The sequence below is a fragment of the Puma concolor genome, chromosome C2 (genome assembly GCF_028749965.1).
Source record: "Puma concolor isolate L17-30 chromosome C2, mPumCon1.1.hap2, whole genome shotgun sequence".
NCBI lineage: Eukaryota > Metazoa > Chordata > Mammalia > Carnivora > Felidae > Puma > Puma concolor.
In genome coordinates this window covers 12,231,435-12,254,824 of record NC_141675.1, presented here as the reverse complement: position 1 = coordinate 12,254,824, position 23,390 = coordinate 12,231,435, and the positions used below count along the sequence as shown (strand labels likewise).

Below are 23,390 nucleotides of genomic sequence, written 5' to 3'. Positions count from 1 at the left end.
GTATCACTCCCTGTGGAAAACTCTCACACTCTATCCCCAGTCGTGAAGGTTTCCTTGGGTCATAGCCACGGAGTTCTAGCTGCCCGCCGGCTGTGTCCAGTGGGCATTCCCCAAATACCTCTCACGTGCTATTCCCAAAACCACGGGCAGCAACTTCTTCTAACTTACTCTGCTCTTTCCCCTCTCTTTTCTTGACCATCTGTCTCCTGGCCATCCATCCACAAAAAACCTTGGGCTTAAATAGTTATCTATCTCTCACCGAAGCACACTCCAAATACCTTGCCGGTAAGATATATGCGGCTTTGATACTCACTCAGAGGGAGTTATTTAGATCCATGGAGCCTCTCAGGTAAAGGTATAAGATTGGGAATAATTTTGTAAAGCAAAGAGTGACTTTGGTGACGTGACTTTGCCCTGACTGTGTTCTCTAATTTCAGAATTTTTATCATATGCATTTTTCTTGAATTAGGAGCAGAGCGGTGACAGACAGGTGGTGGAGCCTCATCTGTACAAAGACTGAGGGACTCGGTGAGGGTTCTGGTGGGGGAGAAAGCACATAGGAAAACTGCAGCCATTCCCACTCTGATTATCAAAATTAAAGGCGGTCCCATCCTGTGCTGTCCCACTCAAAAACCAATGGCTAAGAAAAAAATGTAAGTAGTATCAACTCAGATTGGCCAAACAAGGATTAAAATTTACCAAGCAGAACAGAGCCCATAAAATTTTTGCAACTAGATTTCTTTTTCATTTCAAGAGAGTATCACACTACCAGTTTTTATCCAGGCATTTAACGAAGGACCTCTGAGGAGACCCTGGGTGTAAGTCTCGCAGCATCCGCCATATTTACTCATTTAATAAAATTTCAGGTTTCCTTCATATCTGGCTGAATTTCCATCCCCTTGTACATTACTGAGAAATGCCGTATCATGGTTAGCAATGAGAATTCTAAGCACAGCCTCCAGGAAGAAGGTAGCTAGAAATTATCAGGGCCCCTTACCAAGTTGCTGGGGTAAAATGGACTCAGAGAATATTTATTTGGCAAATTCTAGGAATGAGTGACGACTTGTTTACGGAGCGTATGTGGAGTTTATTGACAAAGTAAGTGGCTACGGTTTCTTCCAGGCACTGAGTGTCATTCGCGCACACACATTTTCACATTCCATTAACTGCAGAGTCTGGGGTTTTATATGTTTATTTTTACTGCATGGTATATTTTAGCTCCTAAGCTATTCAAGTCTTTTGTGCAAATGGAAATTGGTTAAGCCCTCTTCCTGACTTTCTTCCTAACTAGTTGCCCTTAGTTCTTTACCCAAAAAAATCTTTGAGTCAAGACCAAACTTTATTTATTTCAAAATACCAATACTTAGCAGACCATAATGATGGGGATTGGAAGGAGATTTTCAGAAATACGTATGGGGTGTGGGAGAACAGGCAGAGGGAAAATGACTTTACTGCATGAGCATTAAGCTGAAAAACCATACAGGAACAGTTACTCTATACTATACCCATAAGATAGCACCCTCCCTCACACACCAGTTGGGGTCAAAACTAAGGTTAATATTTTTAAGGCAGTATTTAAACTGGATAGCACACCAATTGTTGTGTTTTATATTATATGTAATATAAAATTTTTATATACGGACATACGTACACCAAAGATGTATACATACGTAATACCGGGGAAGGTGGGGCCATGGGAAGAATGAGATTCTACGAAAAGAGAGCATCTGGAACTAAGGTACAAAAGAGGCAGATGAGACTGAGCACAGCACTCTTAGGGGTCTGGTGTGGGTGCACAAGGAGGCACAGCTGTGTCACCAAGTATCTTGACTGTCCTGCTTTTTATAGAGAAGGTAATGGGAAGCTCTTTACCCAGTGGAACAAAATGATCCATGGGCTGTGTATATGGCCCTCAAGTGGTAATGGGCAGGGTGAGATGTACAGGCAATGCTAGAAGCAAGCAGATAGTTCTGAGATGTCTGGAGCAGTCATCTAGGTAAGAACAGAGAAGTGAGGACATACACTTAAAATAGCTTCCTTTTGTAAGAAATAATTAGTACTGGCGAGGATGTGGTAAAAAAGAAACCCTCACACAGTGTTGGGGGGAATGCAAAGTGAGGCAGCCACTGTGGAAGACAGGATGGAGGTTCCTCAAAACATTAAAAATAGAAATACATATGATCCAGGAATGCCCAAAGAATACAAAAACACTAACTGAAAAAGATAAATGCACCCCTTTGTTAATTGCATTATTTACAATAGCCAAGTTATGGAAGCAACCTAAGCATCCATCAACAGATGCATGGATAAAGAAGATGTGGTATATGTGTAGGAGGGTATATTACTCAGCCGTGAAAAAAATGAGATCTTGCTATTTGCGACAACATGGATGGATGTGTGAGGGCTAAGCTTAGGAATCCCCCGGACTTACGCCAATGAGTTGACAAGGCATAAAGAGATACAAAGTCATAAAATGCTCACACTTGAGTTTGGGTAAACCAGATTGGCATTGCAAGAATAGGGGGGTGCAGGGCCCCCAGAATAGAGAGGGAGAGGCAAAGGCCTGAAATAGAAACAGCGCAAAGGTGCCCAATACATAGGTATGTGAAATTAACAAGATTAGATGTTCAGGATGGAAGCACCCCAATTTAGTCCTATGGCAGAAAAGCTGCTTTCACAGGAGGATAGGGCCAGTTTAGGTAAATTGGTGAATTGGACTATGGACCACTGAGCTGCAGGCAAAGCAGCCCAGAGCGGAGATGATTAACAAAAGAAAAGGTGCCTTGTCAATCCTGAGGTTATTTCCCCAGATTTATCCCTGAAGCTGAGATAAACAGAGGTGCTGCCTCTGTAAACAACCTTCCTCTGTAAACAACCTTCCTCCCAACTCCCCGTTGCCCGGGGATTTTGTTTTGTATTAACCCACACCGCTATCCACAAATATCCTCAAGACCCCCTTTCCCTCACGTCCACAAGTTAATGTTCACAGATTCATTGTCCCTTTGTGCACGTCCATCGCCATATTTGTAAGCCTTCTGATCCTAATAAAAACGGGGCAAGGACCCTTACTCGGGGCTCTTGTCTTTTCCCGGACATTAGCCATCTCTTGCTTTGATCCTGCGTCCGCTCTTTTGCTAGACGAGAGAGAACTTTAGACTTAAGAGTCTATGACATGGATGTAGGGGGCATTATAGTAAGTGAAATAAGTCAGACTGAGAAAAGACAAATACCACATGATTTGACTTCTATGTGGAATCTAAAAAACAAAACAAAAAACCAAAAGGCAGGAAGGGACCAAGGATTACAGGGAAGAAACTAGTGGTTGCCAGAGAGGAGGGGGTGGAGGCTGGTCAAAATGGGTGAGGGGGATCGGGAAGTACAGGGATGAAAGTTACAGCATAGGGAATATAGTCAATAGTATTGTAAGAGTGTTGTGTGGTGACGTATGGTAGTTACACTCATAGTGTGCTATACAAAGATTGAGGGACTCGGTAAGGGTTTAGGTGGGGGAGAAACAGAAATGGCATAGCACTCTAACACAGAGTGGTGCAATCACTATGTCCTACACCTGAGACGAACGTAATGTGCGCCAACTATAGTTCAGTTAAAAAAAAAAAAAAGCCGACTGGTTGATTGTTTAAATAGAGGGAAAAAATACAACGTACCAGTTCCAGCTGGTTTTTTTTTTTTCCTGTGATTTAAACATATTTAAGATAAAAAAAAAATTGCTCCTTTTTCTACCCAGTACTTCAATACAAGGCTCCTTTGGAAAGCAATATTCAAAGTTTTCATGTGGTTTTTCTGAATTGCCATTACATAAAAAAAAAATACATGAAGCATCCCGGAGTCCTTTCCATCCCCTGACTTACATTAAAAAAACATACACATATAGGGGCGTCTGGGTGGCTCAGTTGGTTAAGCGTCTTGCTTCGGCTCAGGTCATGATCACACAGTTCGTGGGTTTGAGCTCCGTGTCGGGCTCTGGGCTGACGGCTCAGAGCCTGGAGCCTGCTTTGGATCCTGTGTCTCCCTCTCTCTCTGCCCCTACCCCACTCACTCTCTGTCTCTTTCTCAAAAATAAATAAACATTAAAAAAAAATTTTAAGAACATACACAAATTAGATATGTGTGTGTATGTTTGTTTATATGTCTGTGTGTTTGTGTGGTATCTTATATATATGAATCATATATATATATATATATATATATATATATATATATAATCTTTAATCAGCTTTTGACAAGAAATTTTTAAATTATGTGACAAAGTTAATATACCTATAAAATGAAGAAAAATGCAGGTATCAGAAAATACCTTTTTTGAAATGATGTAGAATGTGGCTATCTGTATTTGGAAAATATAGCTTCATAAAAAAGTTCAGTAATACAAAAGAAAGTATCTTTCCATTGATTTTTTTTGTTATAAAAAGAACCAAAATTTAATAGGGTATTCCTATTAAGTTAATTTTAAACCCCTGAATGAAGATATCAGGCAATAAAATATTTTATTCAATATTACTTTTATGATAACAGCATAGACAATTTTAATATAATAAGTATTTTACAAAGATGTAAATTTCTATTTAACATATGCATGTACATTTATATTTAATATGTTCATATTTATCTTTAATAAAGTAATTAGTAAAGCCATTTTAAAGTTAAGCTTCATATCCAAAAATAAAAAATAAACTGCTTAAAGAAATTTTCAAAATTTAGTTCTCTTACATAATAACTAAGGATATGAAGGGGGAGGAAAAAAAATGTCTTAATAGAGTTATAGATGAGATTTTTAGATCCAAGTCATTTTCTCTGTTCAAACTGTAAGAAGATACACAGCAGAAGCTAGTTTCCAAGACATGGTCTGATAGATTCTGGTGTTTAGACTATAACAGAAATCATAACTCACTTTTGCAACATTTCTGTTAGCTTACACTCACAATGTATGAGTGTAAGAAAAATAAAACCGCAGGACCACAGCATTAGGAACTAAAGTCCAAGCTGAGTTTGCTCTTGTACAAACTGAGGAGCATTTCTGTTTTAATCATTTTTTAATCTGTCCTGTTATCCTTCACGAAACCCTCAGTCTCTAATTATCCTTTTCCTACACCCCTTGATCAGCATGTTAATTCCAGAAAGGACTGAACGAAAAAGAAGCGGGCAGTCTAAGCCCCCAGATGAGGGCTGGACTCCGAGTAGGTGCTCAATACCCATTTTTGAATGAATGAGCAGATTCAAATGAGAATTCTGATTCCCTGATTGTCGTCTTACAGTCCCGCATGGCTAATGTCCACAGCAGACATGGTTAGGACCCAATTCTCCAGCTACAATATTCTGGCCCACCTTAGTACCACCTGGCAATCGGCTCCCCCAGGGGGCAGACGGAAAGACCATCTCCATTCAGAGTTAGGCAGGTGATGGTACAATTGATGAAAGCAAGATCTGCTACTGTACCTCCGGCATTGGAACCATCCCAGCCCCCGAAAGAGTGGGGTGCTATCCTTTCTAAGACATCCTAGATAGGAAGACGCTTCCATCAGAAGCAGAGCATGATGCCAAGATAGACAGTCAGAAAAGTCGGACCTGAAGTCGAGAGAGGCTTCGCCATCGGAAGTCAGACCTGTAAATGCGGACCTCAAAAATCTTTCTCTGCATTCTGAACGGATGACGACTTGGCCGGCAGGACACAACTAGACAGCAACTCTCAGCACCAACTCTGTCGACTTCCGCGGAGCCAGAGAAGCTGACTTCCAGACAAAATGAGAAGACCGACTAAAATGTTCATCTCCCCTAGAATGCTCCTCGCTCCCTGCAATGTCTTCCTTATCAAAACGCGATACCTTTGTGCTGAGAAAACCCCACACGGATCATTCATAGATCTGAGGGCTCTCAGTCCCTCCTGCACATCAGAAGCCAAGTAAGAAAGATGCTCCCAGGACATGACTCCAGACAAAGCCCAATCACAGTCTCTGGAAACGCAGTTGATGTTTTAAAATCCTCTAGGGGCTCACCGATGGGCAAAGAAGGTGAGAATAACTATGTCTCTAGCAAACCGCTGTAAGCATAGAAATAAGTCACTCCAAAGGGTGACACGTTAGTCCATGCCTTTATTCACTGATCCGTTCATTCAGCAAACATTTATTGTGCATCTCCCCCTGTGATAGTAGCCATGTGAGAAAAATGCAAAGCAATAAGAATATAAACAATCACCCCCGTTATTAACACTCAGTACAGTACCAGAGCTGGCTTGATGGGTGTGCAACCTACACAGCTGTACGGGGCCCTGTGCTTAGAAGAGCCTCATGCTTGGTTTCATATTGTGCTGTCACCACATTAGAATTCTTGATAATTTTGGAATAAGAGGCTAATCGTTGTTATTTTGCACAGGGCTCTCTACTTGCCAGGCCTTAAGTAAACATTAAATTTGTTTTTAAAAATTAAAAACAAATGAGGAAATCTTAGTTGATAACAGAGGGCTTTTTTATGTTTTATTTTTATTTTTGAGAAAGAGAGACACAGACCGACGGAGAGCGAGGGAGGGAGGGGCGAGAGAGAGACAGGGAGACACAGAACCTGAAGCAGGCTCCAGGCTCCGAGCTGGGTTTGAAGCCCCAAACCATGAGATCATGACCTGAGCGGACGTCAGACGTTTAACCGCCTGAGCCGCCCAGGCAGCGCCCCTGATAGAAGGTTTCGATGCGTCATCCCCGGGGTTAAGGTTGATCAGCCATTCCCCCCCTGCGGGTAACTTCTCACGGCCTGCTCCTCTCTTCCCAAGCTTACCACCACCACCTCCAACCACCGAAAAGGTTTCTATCAGAGAGTAACTGCCGAGATAGTATAGCCAAGCATCGTCCGCATGTTTGGCAAGGGTACTTACACTCGAGTGCCAGGAAACGCTTCCAGTGCCAGCTGGGGGGCCGACAGCCTGATCTTAAGAGGGAGTCACACACAAAATTTCCCCGTGTACCAGGCTGAAGGCTGTAAGTGGCCTAGACAAGACTAGATCATAGCCACAGTCTCTCAAAGGAGGAAACAAGGGGCCCCTGGGTGGCTCAGTCGGTTGAGCCTCCGACTTCGGCTCAGGTCATGACCTCGCAGTCCGTGAGTTCGAGCCCCGCGTCGGGCTCTGGGCTGACAGTTCAGAGCCTGGAGCCTGTTTCAGATTCTGTGTCTCCCTCTCTCTCTGACCCTCCCCTGTTCATGCTCTGTCTCTCCCTGTCTCAAAAATAAACAAACATTTAAAAAAAAAAAAAAAAGGAAACAAGTGTGTATCTCGGGGGCTTCTGGGAGGAGACTGCACATAAGGTAAGCCACGGGGCGGGGGCCGGGGGGTGGGGAGGCGGGAGGGCATAGGAGCAAGACACCAGGGACAGAGGGAGCAGCTTGAGAAAACACCAGGCGGTCAGAATGCTAACATTCCCCGCCGTCATCAAATACTGTGGACTGGGGCTGGCTTCAAAGCTCTGTGGCCCGTGCCTGGTACCTGGTACCCCAGACTAGAGAAGGGCCTCATACTTAGTTTAATTCCCCAGTGTCACGGTCTTGAAATTCTTGACAATTTCTGGAAAAAAAAAGTCGGGGGGGGGGGCTCATATTTTCATTTTGCACTGGGCTCTGCAAATGAGGTAGCCGGTCCTACTCAGCACGGTGAAAATGGCTTGCATGCACTATCTCATTTAATCTACGCAAAGCCATAACCTATCATTATCAGTGTGATTTTATAGATGAGGAAACTGAGGCATGGGGTGGCAATGTCCTCTACCAGAAGGTACACGCAAAGAATGATGAAGCCAGGTTTGAACCTGAGCTTTTGAGTGCTGAGCCCATGTGCTTAGCGACAGTGATATAGGCTGGCTTCCCAAGTGAACACAGGAGCAGGTGGTCCAGTTGGCTGGAGAGCAGGGTACATGAGGAGGATGAGCCGGGGACCGTGCAAGGAGGCTGAAACAGATTGGATCACTGCGGTCCCTGAATGATTATGGACCCTCTCCCTCCGGAACAAAGAAAGCACGAAGGAGCGATGTGACGATCAGAGTTGTATTTTAGAAAGTTTATTATGATAAGAGTGTAGACGGCAATTTGGAAAGGGGCAAACAGAAAGGCACGAAGAAGACATTCGAGGCTCATACTTCAAACATGGGGTAACAGGATTAATAATGAAAAGTAATGTTCAATAAGCACTTACTCTGTGCCAGACTGTACCCGAGTCATGCCATTCAATCCTTGTTAAAATCCTTTAAGGTGGATATTTTTATCATCCCCATGCCATCGATGGAAAATAAGAGGTAAAGGGACCTTAAGTAAGTTGTCCGTGGTTACACAGCCAGTGAGCAACAAAGGCGTTATTTATTTAGCTCCAGATCTTAGTGATATAAGCTCCAATAAAAAACCTAACAAGCTGTCTTTTTTTTTTTTTTTTTTACTAAAAAAGAGTTCTGAAATACGTATGAAAACATTGAACCTACTGAGACTGAGCCACCCAGGTGCCCCCCGCCTTTTTTATGTTTATTTATTTATTTATTTTGAGAGAGAGAGAGATGTGAAGGGCAGAAAGAAGAGGGAGGGAGGGAGGGAGAGAGAGAGGCTCCCAAGCAGATTCTGCACTGACAGTGCAGAGCCTGATATGGGGCTCAAACCCACAACCAGTGAGATGGTCACCTGAGCCAAAACCAAGAGTCAGATGCTTAACCCATATGAAAACATTTAAAACACAGCATTCAAGAATGCTGTGTTTTAAATGTTTATTTTTAAGATAGAGTAGGGGAGGGGCAGAGAGAGAGAAGGAGACAAAGAATGTCAAGCAGGTGCAGAGCCCAACAGGGGGCTCACACTCACGAACAGTGAGATCATGACTTGAACCTAAGCAAAGAGCCGGACGCTTCACCGACTGAGGCACCCAGGGGCCCCTGAAGAATGCGGTTTTAAACAAGAACCAGAAGGATGGAGTTTTAGCAGCTCTGGGTGCCCATTAGGAAGCAATGCCACCTAAAACCTTTGTCCCTGACTCAAAAACAGAAACACAGATCAATACAACAGATTGGGAAATCCAGAAATAGAAGGAAGTGTTTTTAAAAATGTAACCCTTGATAACACAAGCTTCCGTAATGAAAAATGGTAAGAAGAATTACTTAGTAAGTCAAACTGAAATAAGTAGATAACCATTTGGGGAACTTTCCAAGTTAGATTCATAGTTTACACAATATACAAAAATAACCTCCACCTGGATTAAGGAGTTAAGTACAAAAAAATTGAATGACAGAAAAACCAGCAGGAGATGGGATAGAATATTTATCAGATTTGTGAAAGACAGTAACTTCAGCTTTGAAGCAGTGGAATAAATCATGAAGGAAAAGACTGACAGATTTGAATACATAAAAAATTTAAAACTTCTGTACAATGAAAAAACAGCAAGACTAAAATAAAAAGGACATTATACTGAGGACAATATTTGCATTCTATCTGACAAAGAGGGCCTTAAACTCACACTATATATGTTCTTATTCAAATTCATGAGGAAAACATCAGACCTCAAAATATGGAAAATATGGGGGGAAAAAAACAACAAACACACAGGGAACCATAATCGGTGAAGAAAAAAAAACCAGAAAATGGTTCAGCCCACCAACAATTAATACAAGAAAAGGTACAGCAAATGTGAGATATGATTTCTCACCTTCTCTGAGTAGAATTTCCACCCTCCCCGCCCCAATCGGCAGCATCCAATGTTGCCATAGTTGAATTGTGCCTGGGAACGCATTCCTTGCTGGTGGCATTGTAAGTGGTTACAACCTTCTTAAAAGTCAGTATCACAACACACAGCCAGAGTCTGGCTCAAAACCACATTGATTTTCATAATCAGCAACTACATACGGGGCACTTTATCTTCTGGACATAACGAAAGCAAAAGCGGGCAGTGGGAGCACAGACGTGTTCATCCATTATCATTTACAACGGCAACGCGCTGGAGGCGAGCTGAATGCCCAGAATCATGGGGATGGTTTCATAAGCTATGACACAGGGTGTTCCACGGGCTAAGACACTTTTAAGTTTTTCTTCTCAGCAGTTTAGCCCAAAGGGATGGAGAAAGAGACAGGAAGTAATTTGAAGGGAAGCAATTTGCTAAAAGCAAATCATAGAATGATTTCCTCCAAGGCTGTCAGAGCCTGGACGTGTGTATTGATGGAGGGCAGCAATACAATAGAGAAAAAGAAAGGATGCGAATATGAGAAGGAGAGAGAACGAGAAGGGAGAGAAGGGGGTGGAACAGAAGGGACGCCGCGGGGAAGAGAGACTGTCTGGGATGACGCCCCAGAAGCAGAACCCAAAGGTAAACAGGCAGGAGTCTGCTGTGCAAATAGGCAAGTCCTTCCTCTGGAGTCGAGGTGAAGAGAGACCAACAGAAACACGTTTGAAGTGAAGACAAGGATCAATTTGATCCTTCTAGAATTTCTTCTTCAGGTGAGCCTTTCTGGGTTTGGCAGACTCCGGGAGCCCTGACACCACGGAGGCTGAAATCCTGTACCGTCTTGTTAAAAGCATTGCTTCAGTCAGGGGCTACTGTGGCACTTCCCAGCTAGTAAAGGAAAAAATGAGCAAAAAATGCCACCAGGGGGCAGGTCTGGTCTGGCAAAGGGAGTTTAAGGATCTTCCGGAAAAAAAAAAAAAAAAAAAAAAAATTTTTTTTTTTTCCTTTCAGCTCTGGGTCCATTCTTTGTTTTGCAACCATAAATACTGCATTGGGTCCGGAGCAATTTCTTTAATGGTTGTGTTGTGGGTATGAATTTTGCTCCAGAAACTCAGGTGTGCATGAAATGTCACGGTACTTTACATCCTTTGAATAAAATTAAATCCAGCCTCAAGTGGAGATCCTACAAGCCTGATTAAAAGTCAGCCTCCGTCATGATTATGGCTCTCACAGCCCCCAGAGGTCCCCGGAGGTTCAGTGTTAGCGCTTAGGTGACTGGTCCAGTACAAGAAATGCTTACGATCCGAACCAACGTGATCCCCTGATACGCTGTGGCAGGGCCATTTCCTTCCCTGTTAGAAATGAGCAGACATTCCAACATCTGGAATGAACACACACACACACACACACACACACACACACACACACACACACCACCTTAGGATGCTTACAGAGGGGAGCCGGGAGTCATCCCTATCTGGGGATGACCCCACCACCCCTCCCTTTAGCCCCTTGCTCTCCTAGGCCTGCATCTCTGCCTCTAAACTTCTTGCCTTCCTCTAGGGGTTCACTGGCCAGCTGAGGCTTTCAGAAAACCTAGGAAGACAGATACCATCAGGGCTACGCAAGCCTCAAAGGAGGCATGGACCCCAGGGGTGCTATGCCTTTCTCAGGATCAGGAAAGGAGAAGAACACAAGAACAGAAGCCACCCATATACCCTAAGTGTGCTGCCACATTTGCCTCAAGGTTACCATTTTTAAAACCCCCGTGTTTACAAGTCTGACATCACGTGACCGTGCATGTTCTTTTTCCGGTAGATGACACAGCACTCGGGCAGCCCTCGTAGCCGACGGTGGGTTGAGGATTCACCATCATGGTAGGTGCCATGGAGGAACCAACACAAAGAAGGGATAGGTCCCCCTCCAAGGAGCTCCCAGTGTCTCATGCACAGAAACAGGTCATTAAGACCTGGTGAACTTAGGGAAGAGTTGCAAACTAAAAGCCAGAAGGCCAGATCCCACTGACAAAGGTACATTGGAAATTTTTAAGTCATTGGCCAACATTGAAAATATCAAGAGCAAAGGATAGTTCACGTCAGCACCTGTATATGTAGCATCTCTTGAAAAATAAGACCTGGCACTGAGTGTTGTATGGAAACCAATTTGTCAATAAATTATATTAAAAAAAAAAAAAAAAGAAAGAAAAGAAAGAAAGAAAACTAAGGCCTGGGACACAGCCAAGCATACCTGCATGGCAGCTGCCATTATTTGCGGAGTAGGGGCTGCTCCCTTAGCTGAGGCCGCCCTTCTCTGCTTTATCACAGTCCCCACCACGCCCTAGAGTATTATGCCCAGTCCGCCTTCCTTATTTATGCTACCTGTCTAGCTTCTATAAGCATTTGAGCTTTAACCTCTGAGTAAACTAAATACAATCATACTCAGGATACAGGATTGTGCTCCAGACTGATTAAGACTAAGCGTCTGCCTTTCCTCACTGCTCACACTGATTTATCTGGAAATTCAGAATTATTTCAGATGGCCTTAAGATTTGAGCACAGACTAAAGACACTGGCATATTTCAGGTACCGACTTGGTTCCTATGCAATTGGGACAGATGAGGCCAGGGGTAGCCCTGGCATACAGCACAGTATACCCATGCTTGTGTGAGGAACAGCAAACCCAAGGTACAAAGAGATACTTGTGGAAATGCAGCTTTAGCTCCACTGTTGGGCCTCAGTTTCCATCACTGCCATTGAGAGTGCCAGTGGAGGGGCGCCTGGGTGGCTCAGTCGGTTGAGCGTCCAACTTGGGCTCAGGTCACGATCTCGCGGTCTGTGAGTTCGAGCCCCGCGTCTGGTTCTGTGCTGACAGCTCAGAGCCTGGGGCCTGCTTCGGATTCTGTGTCTCCCTCTCTCTGCCTCTCTGCCCCTTCTCAAAAATAAACATTAAAAAAAAAAAAGAGAGCGCCCAGTGGATCAGCCAGTCCCAGTGAGCAGGCATACACTGGTGTGAACAGGCTACAGGAGGCCACACACACGCATGTTCCCCACTCAGAACCCATCTTTGTCCTGACCTCAGCCCATGAGCTCAGCCTCAGCCTGCAGAGACGCCCAGCTTAATTTTGCTCAATTTTAATTTTCAACAGACAGTCCAAGCTCAGAGCTTTTTCCACGGTAAATGAGAAGAGTCCAACAGAAACAAGAGGGGAACCTGCTAAACTCCGGACAGAAAAATAAAAGGAAAGAAAAACTAATGTTCTAATGAGGTCTTCTGCACTTGTCTGGCTTTCCCGGGGAGCTCAGGTTACTATCCATGAAAAATCCTCTGGATGGGTCTGAAAATAATGTTTTAAGTCCACAAGGTCTAAATGCAATATAAGTTAATATAAATTAATAACACAACAATTTTAAAAATGTGTTCTGTGTGTTCCGAAGGAGAACTCACTGTGAACTCCCCTGTTGCACAAGAATATCCAACAGGAATGTTGTTCGAATCTTTTGCTGGAGGGCGCCTGGGTGGCTCAGTCGGTTAAGCGTCCGACTCTTGGTTTCGGCTCGGGTCATGATCTCACGGTTCGTGAGGTCAAGCCCCGCATCAGGTTCCATGCTAATAGTGTAGAGCCTGCTTTGGATTCTCTCTCTCTCTCTCTCTCTCTCTCTCTCTCTTCTCCCTCTCAATCTGCCTCTCCCCTGCTCATGCTTTCTCTCTCAAAATAAATAAACTGAAAAAAAACTTAAAAAACAATCTTTTGCTGGTTGCAATTTTATAAATACAGTGGAGTACAGCTATCTAGAAAGACTGTGATTTAAACTAGGGAAACGCAATGAGCATAAACCCATAAAACATTCAGAGCATCCAACATCCTTTAGCAGAAGGGACACCCCACCCTCACCAGCTGATTTCTGAAGAAGGCCATGCTTACGCGGGACATATCTAAGTGGCTCCTTGTGGTGCCCTAACCCGTAACCACCACCTTGTGGTGCCCTGACCCTTAACTCAGAATGACAAAGAACAATCTGACTTCAGCGAGTAGGGTATCTGACAAACTGTAGATAAAACAGCTCCACCTGAGAGAATACATAGGACAGGATTGTATCTCGGGTCTTAATAGTTTAGGGAAAGAGAATACATTATCTACAAGACATAGGAAATTCATGAGTTAAGCTTTTCCAAAATCTACATCCCAGCCACTATCAGAAAGAGAGTCTCTCAAGTCACATTGAGAAATACTTCACTTAAAGGGCACGTCTATATTAGATTCTCCTTAAATATAAATTGTAAACAAAGCGCAGCTTTAAGATGAGTTCTACCCACTAGGAAACAGGAGTTTTGAAGAATATATTGTAAATTCTGTATCCCACTGTTAAAATAGAAACTCATCCTGAACATTAAAAACAAAACACTGTTGCATCTTTAAAGAAAAGGGTGTTTTTAGTTCATGATCTAAAGACGAGTGATTGGATATACCAATGTCACAGATGGTGATGGAAAGAAAATTAGGATCAGCATCCTCAAAAACATACAGAAGCTCTCAAAATGTATACAAACTCTTACATGCATACATACATGAACACACACACACGTGCGCGCACACACACACACACACACACACACACACACACACACACACACACAGGAATTAAATGCAGCACATTTAAAACACAGGAATTAAATTCAGGCACCAGGGGGGTGCCTGAAGCCCTGCCTGCCTACCTAGGAAGTGGCCTTTGGGTTGTCTCACTGTGAGGCTTCCATAGAAACACATCACCCCACCCAGACTATGCAGTTCCTTCAAGTGTTGTTCATCAGAAACCTGCCAGGGAGAATACTCGATTCCCTCTAAAGATATCTGGAATATCATATCAAGTGGTATCACCAAATAAGCAATAAAACAACACACCCATCAAATTGGTTCTAAAAGATTTATTTCTCTTCTACTGTTGAGGAGAAAGGAGCCGGTAATAAATGACTAACATTAGTCACAAATCTGCAGGTCAGCAAACAAAAATAAAGGTTGAAATGACCATGCGTGAGTACAAAAAGACAACTTGTTAATTACTTCTAAGAATGTAAATTTGGCTGGCGCGATGCAGAATTATTTATGAAATGTTGACCAAAGAGGAAATCTGCATTAGAACATTGAGTCATGATGAGGCAAAGCAAACTGACGGGATTTTCAATTACATTCTCTGGGTCTCGGGCTTCTGCAGCCTTGCCCAACTCCCTTGCCCTCCACATCTGATCACTAGGGTGAAGCTTCCGAAGAAACAAACCGACATAAACTTATTTTAGGCAGTCGCTTTAGAGAGCAGAGTATAACTCTGCTACGATGCTGGAAGCTCCTGGAGAGCCCTGGAAAGCCTTTCGAAGAACTCAGCTGAGACCACGGGCAATGCCCCTGAACTTAAAATCAGTGCAGATGGTGTGGGTGTTTTAGTAAGGACAGAGATAGAGATGGGAAGGGAAGACAAATGACATACTACATCTGGGAACAAGTCACGAGAGAAAATAGTTTGCAAACTAATTGACTGAATATTGTATAATCATGCTCTCCAAACAAGACAATCCCCTGTGATGTAAGGAGAAGAGAGATTAGAACATCTCTTCATAATTTAAAATTTAAAATTCATCCTTAAAAATGATGATGTGTATTTTTAAATGTGCATACTATATTTAAAAGTAATACATGTAGGGGCGCCTGGGTGGCGTAGTCGGTTAAGCGTCCGACTTCAGCCAGGTCACGATCTCGCGGTCTGGGAGTTCGAGCCCCGCGTCAGGCTCTGGGCTGATGGCTCAGAGCCTGGAGCCTGTTTCTGATTCTGTGTCTCCCTCTCTCTCTGCCCCTCCCCCGTTCATGCTCTGTCTCTCTCTGTCTCAAAAATAAATAAAACGTTGAAAAAAAAAAAATTAAAAAAAAAAAAAATAAAAAAAAAAAATAAAAGTAATACATGTAGATGATTTTAAAAGAATAAAAACATATTGGGGTGAATGAATGCTCAGTTTATTTTCGATGTTTTTAACTGTTAGCAGATTGCGGTCAATTCCTAGAGAGCCTTTGTGTAGGTAAGCAAGCAAGGAACCCGATGGCTTCACCAGGTCAATTACTCTATACTTAGGTTTATCATTATTGTCTCTTATTATGATTTAAAAAATTTTTTTTTCATGTTTATTTATTTTTGAGAGAGAGCACAGAGGAGGGGGCAGAAAGAGAGGGAGAGAGAAAATCCCAAGCAGGCTCCGCACTGCCAGTGCAGAGCCTGATGTGGGGCTCAATCTCACTAGCCTAACGGTGAGATCATGACCCGAGCCAAAATCAAGAGTCGGATGCCTAACTGACTGAGCCACCCAGGGGCCCCGCTCTTATTATGATTTTCACAAAAATTATATGTTAATGGAGAAAATTAAGACATTTCAGAGGAATACTAAAGAGAAAAAAACACCTACAAATATCTCTAAAATATTTTGGTGCCTGTTATCTTCCCCTTATCTAACCATATATACAACATTTTGTACGTATATAAGTATCTATGTATACATACATAATAAACACATGGTTTTTCAAAATTGATATTATACTATAGTGGCTGTTTGTATAACTCATTTTTTTCAGTTAATAGTAAATTATGAATACGTTATTTTGGAACAGAATTTTAAGTGTCTATATACTAGACATTTGCATATAAATTAGGTACTAAAATTTAACCAATTCCCTATAGTTGAATACTTAGATTCTTCTTTTACATTTCTTGTTTTAATACTTGAAGTTTGGACATGAAGGCCTTCGGATGCCAAGCAGAATGGACTAGATTTTATCCTATGGACCAGTCACTCTCAAGGGAATGGCAGTATACTTCTAGGGAATGTTTTGGAAATCTGGGCAGATGTTTTGGTTTTCAAGATGGGTGGAGACTTCTACTGGTGTTTAGTGAGGACCAGAGAGGCTGCTAGCTCTACAATGTGTAGAGCGGTCCTGAGCAATAAGGAGCACTGTCCTGTGTCCTGCCCAACTTTCAAACGTCCTCCCGGAAATGTAGCAGGTGAGAAGCCCGGTTACAAGGCTCCAAGCCCATACCCTAACTCTGTTTTACATACAAATGCAAAAGATTCTGTGCCCATTTTTAAGAAACGCTAAGTTTTTTTTTTATTACTCAGGTAAATCAAGGGAAACAGGTTTTCTTCAAAGCTTTACTAAGAGTTGTGCACCGTTTTTGGAAAATTATTTCACTAATACCACACCACACCTGCTATTTGCATCAGCAACGTCACCTACGTACAAAAGTCTGCATTTGTATATGGCTTACAATCACTGTGATTCTAAGAGTATGTGTGAGAATTGTACCACTCACTTCCTCCTGTCTTCTAGTGCAGTCACGCACTAGTCACGCATGTTGTAGTGAAATACGTATCTGTATTATGAAGATTAGCTCTCCTTCACGTTACACGCAAGGTCTCGTGTTACCTTTTACCAAGTCGGGTGTCGGTATTGGTCTCATTTTAGGAGAGCAAAGGGGACATTGACAATATTTATTATAAGCAGGGGTCATTGGGTCTCTAGGGGTGAATATTGCTACTGCAAAGCACAGGAAGCCATTAGAGGCTTCCGGCAGGAGAGCAACATGATGACACAGAGCTGGAGGTATGGATCCGCAGAGAGCCAAGAAAACAAATGGGGAAAAGAGATGGCAAGAGACAAAGAGACCCTAAAGGAGGCAAACGCAATCTGGGCAGGGAAATAACGCACACCTACGATATCACAATGCCTGCAAGCATCAGAAAGAAGAACATTTTACAGAAGGCATCTTAAAAAGGAAGTGACTAGAACTCAGTGATTGAATATGGTGTCAGAGTGACTACAGAGTGACTGAGCCCTCAAAAGTAGCCTCACACACACGCACACACATTTGCAAGCACACACACAGACACACGCTTACATGCTCTGAAACTCCCGATTCATCACCAAGTAATCCCTCTCCCGCTCCTGCTGCCAAAGGAAAGACTTATCACACCACTGATTCTGTGATCTGACAGCTCAACCTGACAATAGCCTGAACTGGAGGGGCAAAGCCTGATTCGGCTTATTTATTTGTTTGTGATTCTGCATCCAAGATAAACCCCCAAATAAATTTTAAGTGTGCTTCAAGTACACTCCAGGTTATAACTCATATACTTGCATTCTCATACTACAGTAAGCAGAAAACTACAAAGATCAAGTGCATATATATATATATATATATATATGTGTGTGTGTCCCTTCCTTGCCAAATCCATGCACACCCACACAAAGAGAGACAATAAAAGGAAACTAAGAACCTGTGAACCAATGATTATGTGTCAGCACTAGTCACATTTACTAATCAGAAGCAACCCTACCAATTAAAATAGTATGCTATTAGACTGGGCAAGAAAACCATGGTACTAAATAGAAAAAAAAACACTGCAAAATGAAGGAATAGAGAATCATAGATATTAACCATAAGAGAATCAGCGCTACAAAATACTAGGTATAGAAAAGAATTTCCCAATTAATATTCAATTTCCAGTTAAGATTAAAAGTATATTACATGCTGATTATCTGACTTTAGCATGTATATCCATTCTTGATTTCAACTGTTTTTGAGAATAGGTAATATGATTGTTGCTTTAAATAAAGGAAGAGTGAGTCAACAATATCCCCAAATATAATGGGGCTATTTAGTTTTCCTGATCCATGTCTTGAACTGTCATGAGTCAGCAAAACACAAATATCACATCCTTGGTTGCTTTTCTTAACAATGGAAAAGTGAGGAAAACGGTAACCACATCTTTCTCAACCCTGAGCAATTATTCCCCCACACCACCAAAAAGTGTCAGTTGTATTCCATCAAAGTAGAAAACGTCCCTAGAAACCTCACTATTAAATTCTCACATTGTCCAGTTCTCTCTTCCTTGTATGGGTTACATAGCATCTGAAATGCGTTCTTTAGCACTCTTCTATTTGCCTTGTGTGACAAAAATGCAAGACAAAGCCCAAGGACTATGTGAACGGCCTGAAATGGGTAAAGGCGGGGCTTTTCTAGGCAAAGGCACAGAGAACATCACCCCTCTCTCCCCATCTCTACTGCCTGATCTCAGGTTTGACAAGGGGTAGAATATGTATGTATCGGGTACATATTATGCTACGGTGTAGGGGGGTTTAATGAGCCATGAAAAAAAACAGAGAATAACTTGCAGCTAAGAGGAGATGCTGTAGGTGAGGTTATCTGTGGTTATGGCTTAAAGGCCATGGCCCTCCCTCTTCTTCTTCATTAGCCACAAGTTCCAAGCTCCTTGTCATGAAAGGCAAGTACCCCAAGACTGCCCTTTTGCACCTCTGTCATCCTTGAATCACACCTTTTCTTCTTAAGTCTCTGGATCATCATGCTGTGATTCTTCCTGGAACCTGCTTCTTTACAACCGTCCCCTAACTGGCTTCTACTGATTGTTCAAGACTTAGCTCTAGCGTCACCCACTGAGGAAGATATCCTCTCTCTCTGCTCTCAGTGCAAACAGGGTTTATCTCCGTCCGGGTCCTCACTATTTACCTTGCGATCATCTCTTGACTCATTTGTCTCCCCACTTATGAACTTCTCAAAGGCAGGAACCAAGTCTTTTTGATATTTGTATCTCCAGTGCACGGCACAGCAAGTGCTCCATAAAGGTTTGTTGCTTGCCTGACTGGGAAGAAGAAGCACTATTGCCTATAAAAGCTATTAATAGTAACACCGATTTTCCCACTGAAGGTAGGCAGGGGTTTGCAAGTGGGCGGTTTTACTAACCAGGGTCATGGAGGTAGCTGAGCTTGAGGGAGAAGATCCCAGGGGTAGACCATCACCCAAATTACCCAACTTCGATGGTTGCAACCCGTTGTGAACTCTATTCTATCTGTCATGGCCTAGGGGCAACTCATTGGCCTATACATGATGTCTATGCAGCACGGGACGGGGAGCAAGTAGTGTGGACTCAGGACTTGCCTGTTCTTCAAAATCTAATTTGGAGGCAGGAATTTAACCGGCAGGACCATGCTAGGAGAGGGGCAGGTGAGACACAAGGGGTCTCTCTCTAGAGCCCGGGGGCTTCTTCTCATTCAGGACTGTCAGCCCTCACCAACTGTGTGGAGACACTTTCAAGCACATTTTGTTCTATGATCAGTTGAAACCCACTGCTGGCATCTCTTCATTTTTTATCACACAAGCCCCTTGGGCATGAGATGCTTTTGTTGGTGGAAAGAACAGAAGGTTTCACACTCACAAAGGGTACCGGATTTAGACTTTTAACATTATCTCCAAGAGAGGTGACGCCAACACAGACATGTGCTGGCAGAGTTGGAGGAAAGAAGCCATTCATCATACGATTTTACCTTGTGTGCTGTTATCAGATCATACTTTCAGAAATACACCGTGAGTGAGAACTTTTCATAAATCTTAGAACGATCTTGCAAACAGCACTTTATTTTGAGTTTGTGTCTAGGTCAAGTATGTTAATTTGTTAAGCGTAAACAACATTTATACTGTTTGGTATGTCATTAGCTTGTAATATACCAGGAGCTACTTCTCTACATCTTCAGGAGGTCTTACGAGCACAGAATTATTTATAGGATCAACAGGCAATGGGCATTGAATCATTTCATCAAAAGGAGAAATGCAATTTTACGTATTACTTACCACATTAAGTTTTTCCCAGAACTCAGGTCCTTCTTCCATCTCTCGAAGGCTCGGCGGAATGTACCAAAAGCAAATATTGGCATATTCAGGCTGGGGGTTTAAAAAATTTGAAAGTTATTTTAACTTAAAATTAATCTTATACTGTGATTAAGCCTAGTTACTTCTTCTAAGAGTTGTCACGTGTGTATTATGTTGATATCAAATCATTCTGCCTCACTTCTGATAACAGCCTATTGGGAGATTTTCTTCTCAGTTGGGTGCACCCAACTGAGAAGAAAAAGAGGGTGCTCTTTCCTCCAGGTAAGGGATGAGCACAAAACTGGGGGAAAACATAATAAAGTTTGAAGCTGCTCCAACCAAGCTCTGATCATCAGTTAGCACCTGACACTCCTGTGCCCAGAGATGCCCTGGTCCCTCCCTCTTCAACTCTGATCCTCAACTTATTTCTTATACCACCATACCCTTCTAATAATTCCTTCTCTATTTAAGGTAGAGCTATTTAAGGTAAAGCTGTCTTCCATTACCTGCTAAACCTGACAGGTGCAAAATCCCCAGTTACCTATGAGTTGATGACATAGGACATACCTGGACCTCACTTAACCAGCCCTGCTGTGACCCTTGCCTATACCGCTTTGAGAAAAAGGGCATCGTCTTGACTCGTGGCTCTCGAGTATCAGTGCCAGTCCCAGGTACTGTCAGGATAGGAGTCGGCCTTTTTCAAAACAGAGATTCTCAGTCCCTGTGCTCAGAATGCCCAGCGTCTGATTTAGTCCAGCATAGAAAAGGCTGGAGAACTGGTATTTTACAAAGCATCTCGGGGGATTCTGAAGTAAGTCGTGCATGGTATATGTTTGAGAAACTCTGAACTAGAGAGGCCAGAGCCAAATCATCATCTCCAGTCATCGGTTTTGGTTAAACATGGGATAACCGGCCAGAGCAGGCTTTAGTCTAGCTCTTGTCACATAGACGAGACCTTCTCCATTTCACACTTCATCCTCACAGGACAAAAACGTAGTACATGTCAATGGCAATCACAAGACTTGCATTCAGTGACCAGGTGATGTGGGAAGTTATGTTGGGGGTTCACAAATTAGATACACAGGGAAGATTAGATATTCAGGAAAGATTATAAGACATGACTACCTGCCCAGCAGACTCTTAGCAGTGACAATATTTGAAATGATTTCCATTCTTCCACACAAACACGGTTTGTAGGCGACAGCCAATGTTGTAACAGTTCTCAGTAACCATCAGAGTTATACTCTAGTATCAGGATGAAGTTTGCCAGTATTTCAGAAAGATGGAATCGCTATCATCTTATATCTTAAGATCAAGACCAGTGTTAAAGAGAGTTCGTATTCTAGTGGATTTTAAATCAAAAGTGAATGCCCAGAAACATCCCCAGCTCAACAAGCTAAGCCCTTTCACCTTTGAAATTTGTAACATGCTTATTGGATTTGACCAAAAAAAAAAAAAAAAGCCACAAATCTTCAAAATATAGAGTAGTTCAAAATGGAGTACTATTTAATTCAACTCAGTTTCTGCAAACATTTATCATGAGATTACAACAGTCTGTACAAATCCATACAATTTATACTTGGGTTTCTGATATAACTGATTTGGTATCTCTAGGAAAGAAATGTCCTTCAAAATTCTTTACTCCCTTGAATGTGAATACATCTTTTCAAATAAAGTAACTATAGTTGATCAGAAAGTAAAAGAAAATATAGTTATCATCTGTCATCAGGTTCTAGGAATTCACATCTTTTACATTAATGATGATTTTTTTTCCAGAAATAATTTCCTGCTTCTCAGCTCAAATCCACACTTTGCCTGTCACCCTATAACAATGGAAGTGGACTCTATAAATATTTCTCCTTGCCATCTGGTCCAATCTGAGACTTTATCAGCAGAGGGTGCTGGAGGGATGCTGAGAAGGAAGAGGTATCTCTTCCGGTTCCGGTGTGCTAACCTCATGGATCCCCTACAGGACGTGTGGGTTTTTGAGCAGTGCTGGTGTCCAGCCACAAGTGGACCCCCTGCCAACTCGCCCCCGGCACCACCTCGTCAGATGGTTTCACAGCAGACTGGTAGGGGCCCTAAATGGCTTTTTCTGACATACCCCCTCAGGTGGTCTCACAGGGGAGTGCTGCCAGCGAGGCACCCCTGTGAAGCCTGAGTAAGCTTCAAGGTGCTGCTCAGAGGCTTTCTCTAGCACTCTGTGCCTCCTCCAACCACCACTGGATCTCAGCCCTGGGAGGGACGGCCTCTTGTTTGGGTGCTGTATCCTGGGTTCTAAGAGTGGTGCACGTTTTCTACCTCTGCTATTTCTTTATTTTTTAGGGTTCTCTCTTCCCCTGATGAGGCAATCCCCTGTTAATAATAATAATAATAATAATAATAATAATAATAATAATAATTCTCCTCCTTCTCCTTCTCCTTCTGATATGAAATGCCTCACAAATTCGTGTGTCATCCTTGCACAGGGGCCATGCTCATGATCATCTCTGTCTCGTCCCCATTTCAGTATATGGGCTGCTGAAGCAAGCACAATAATTCTTTAGACTGCACTTTCCCACTTCAAATTACTGTGCAGTTTTTGTCTTCTTATTGGACCCTGACTAATACATCATTAAGTTATTGCTTTTCATTTGCACGGAGACATTAGAAATCATTTTGTGGTAGTTTCTACTTGCTCCCTATCTGCTCTATGTTGTATACGTTAGGACTTAGACCTTTTAAATCACCTTTTAAATTTGTTTCCTTTAGTAAGTTTCTGTTTCAATGTATTTTTAATTTTTTTTTATTTTATATATTTATTTTGAGAGAGAGAGAGAGAGAGAGAGCAAGCAGGGGAGGGACAGAAAGAGAGGGAGAATCCCAAGCAGGCTCTGCACTGTCAGCGCAGAGCCTGATGAGGTGCGGGGCTCGAACTCATTAACGATGAGATCGTGACCCGAGCTGAAATCAAGAGTCGGACACTTAACCAACTGAGCTACCCAGGCACCCCTCTGTTTAAATAT

General features: G+C 42.6%; 1 protein-coding gene and 1 non-coding gene across 3 annotated transcripts in view; both read right to left on the bottom strand.

The window, feature by feature from the left end:
* Window positions 1–23,390, bottom strand: part of GADL1 (GAD like acidic amino acid decarboxylase 1) — a 172,558-nt gene that overhangs the window by 36,296 nt on the left and 112,872 nt on the right. For both annotated transcript variants that reach the window (XM_025913288.2, XM_086720582.1), the window contains one exon: window positions 20,368–20,457. In XM_025913288.2, coding sequence (XP_025769073.2) covers window positions 20,368–20,457 — 90 coding nt within the window. The remainder of the gene's footprint in view (window positions 1–20,367; window positions 20,458–23,390) is intronic.
* Window positions 22,809–22,918, bottom strand: LOC112850536 (U6 spliceosomal RNA). Its single transcript, XR_003222659.2, has one exon. It is a non-coding gene; the product is annotated as a U6 spliceosomal RNA (small nuclear RNA).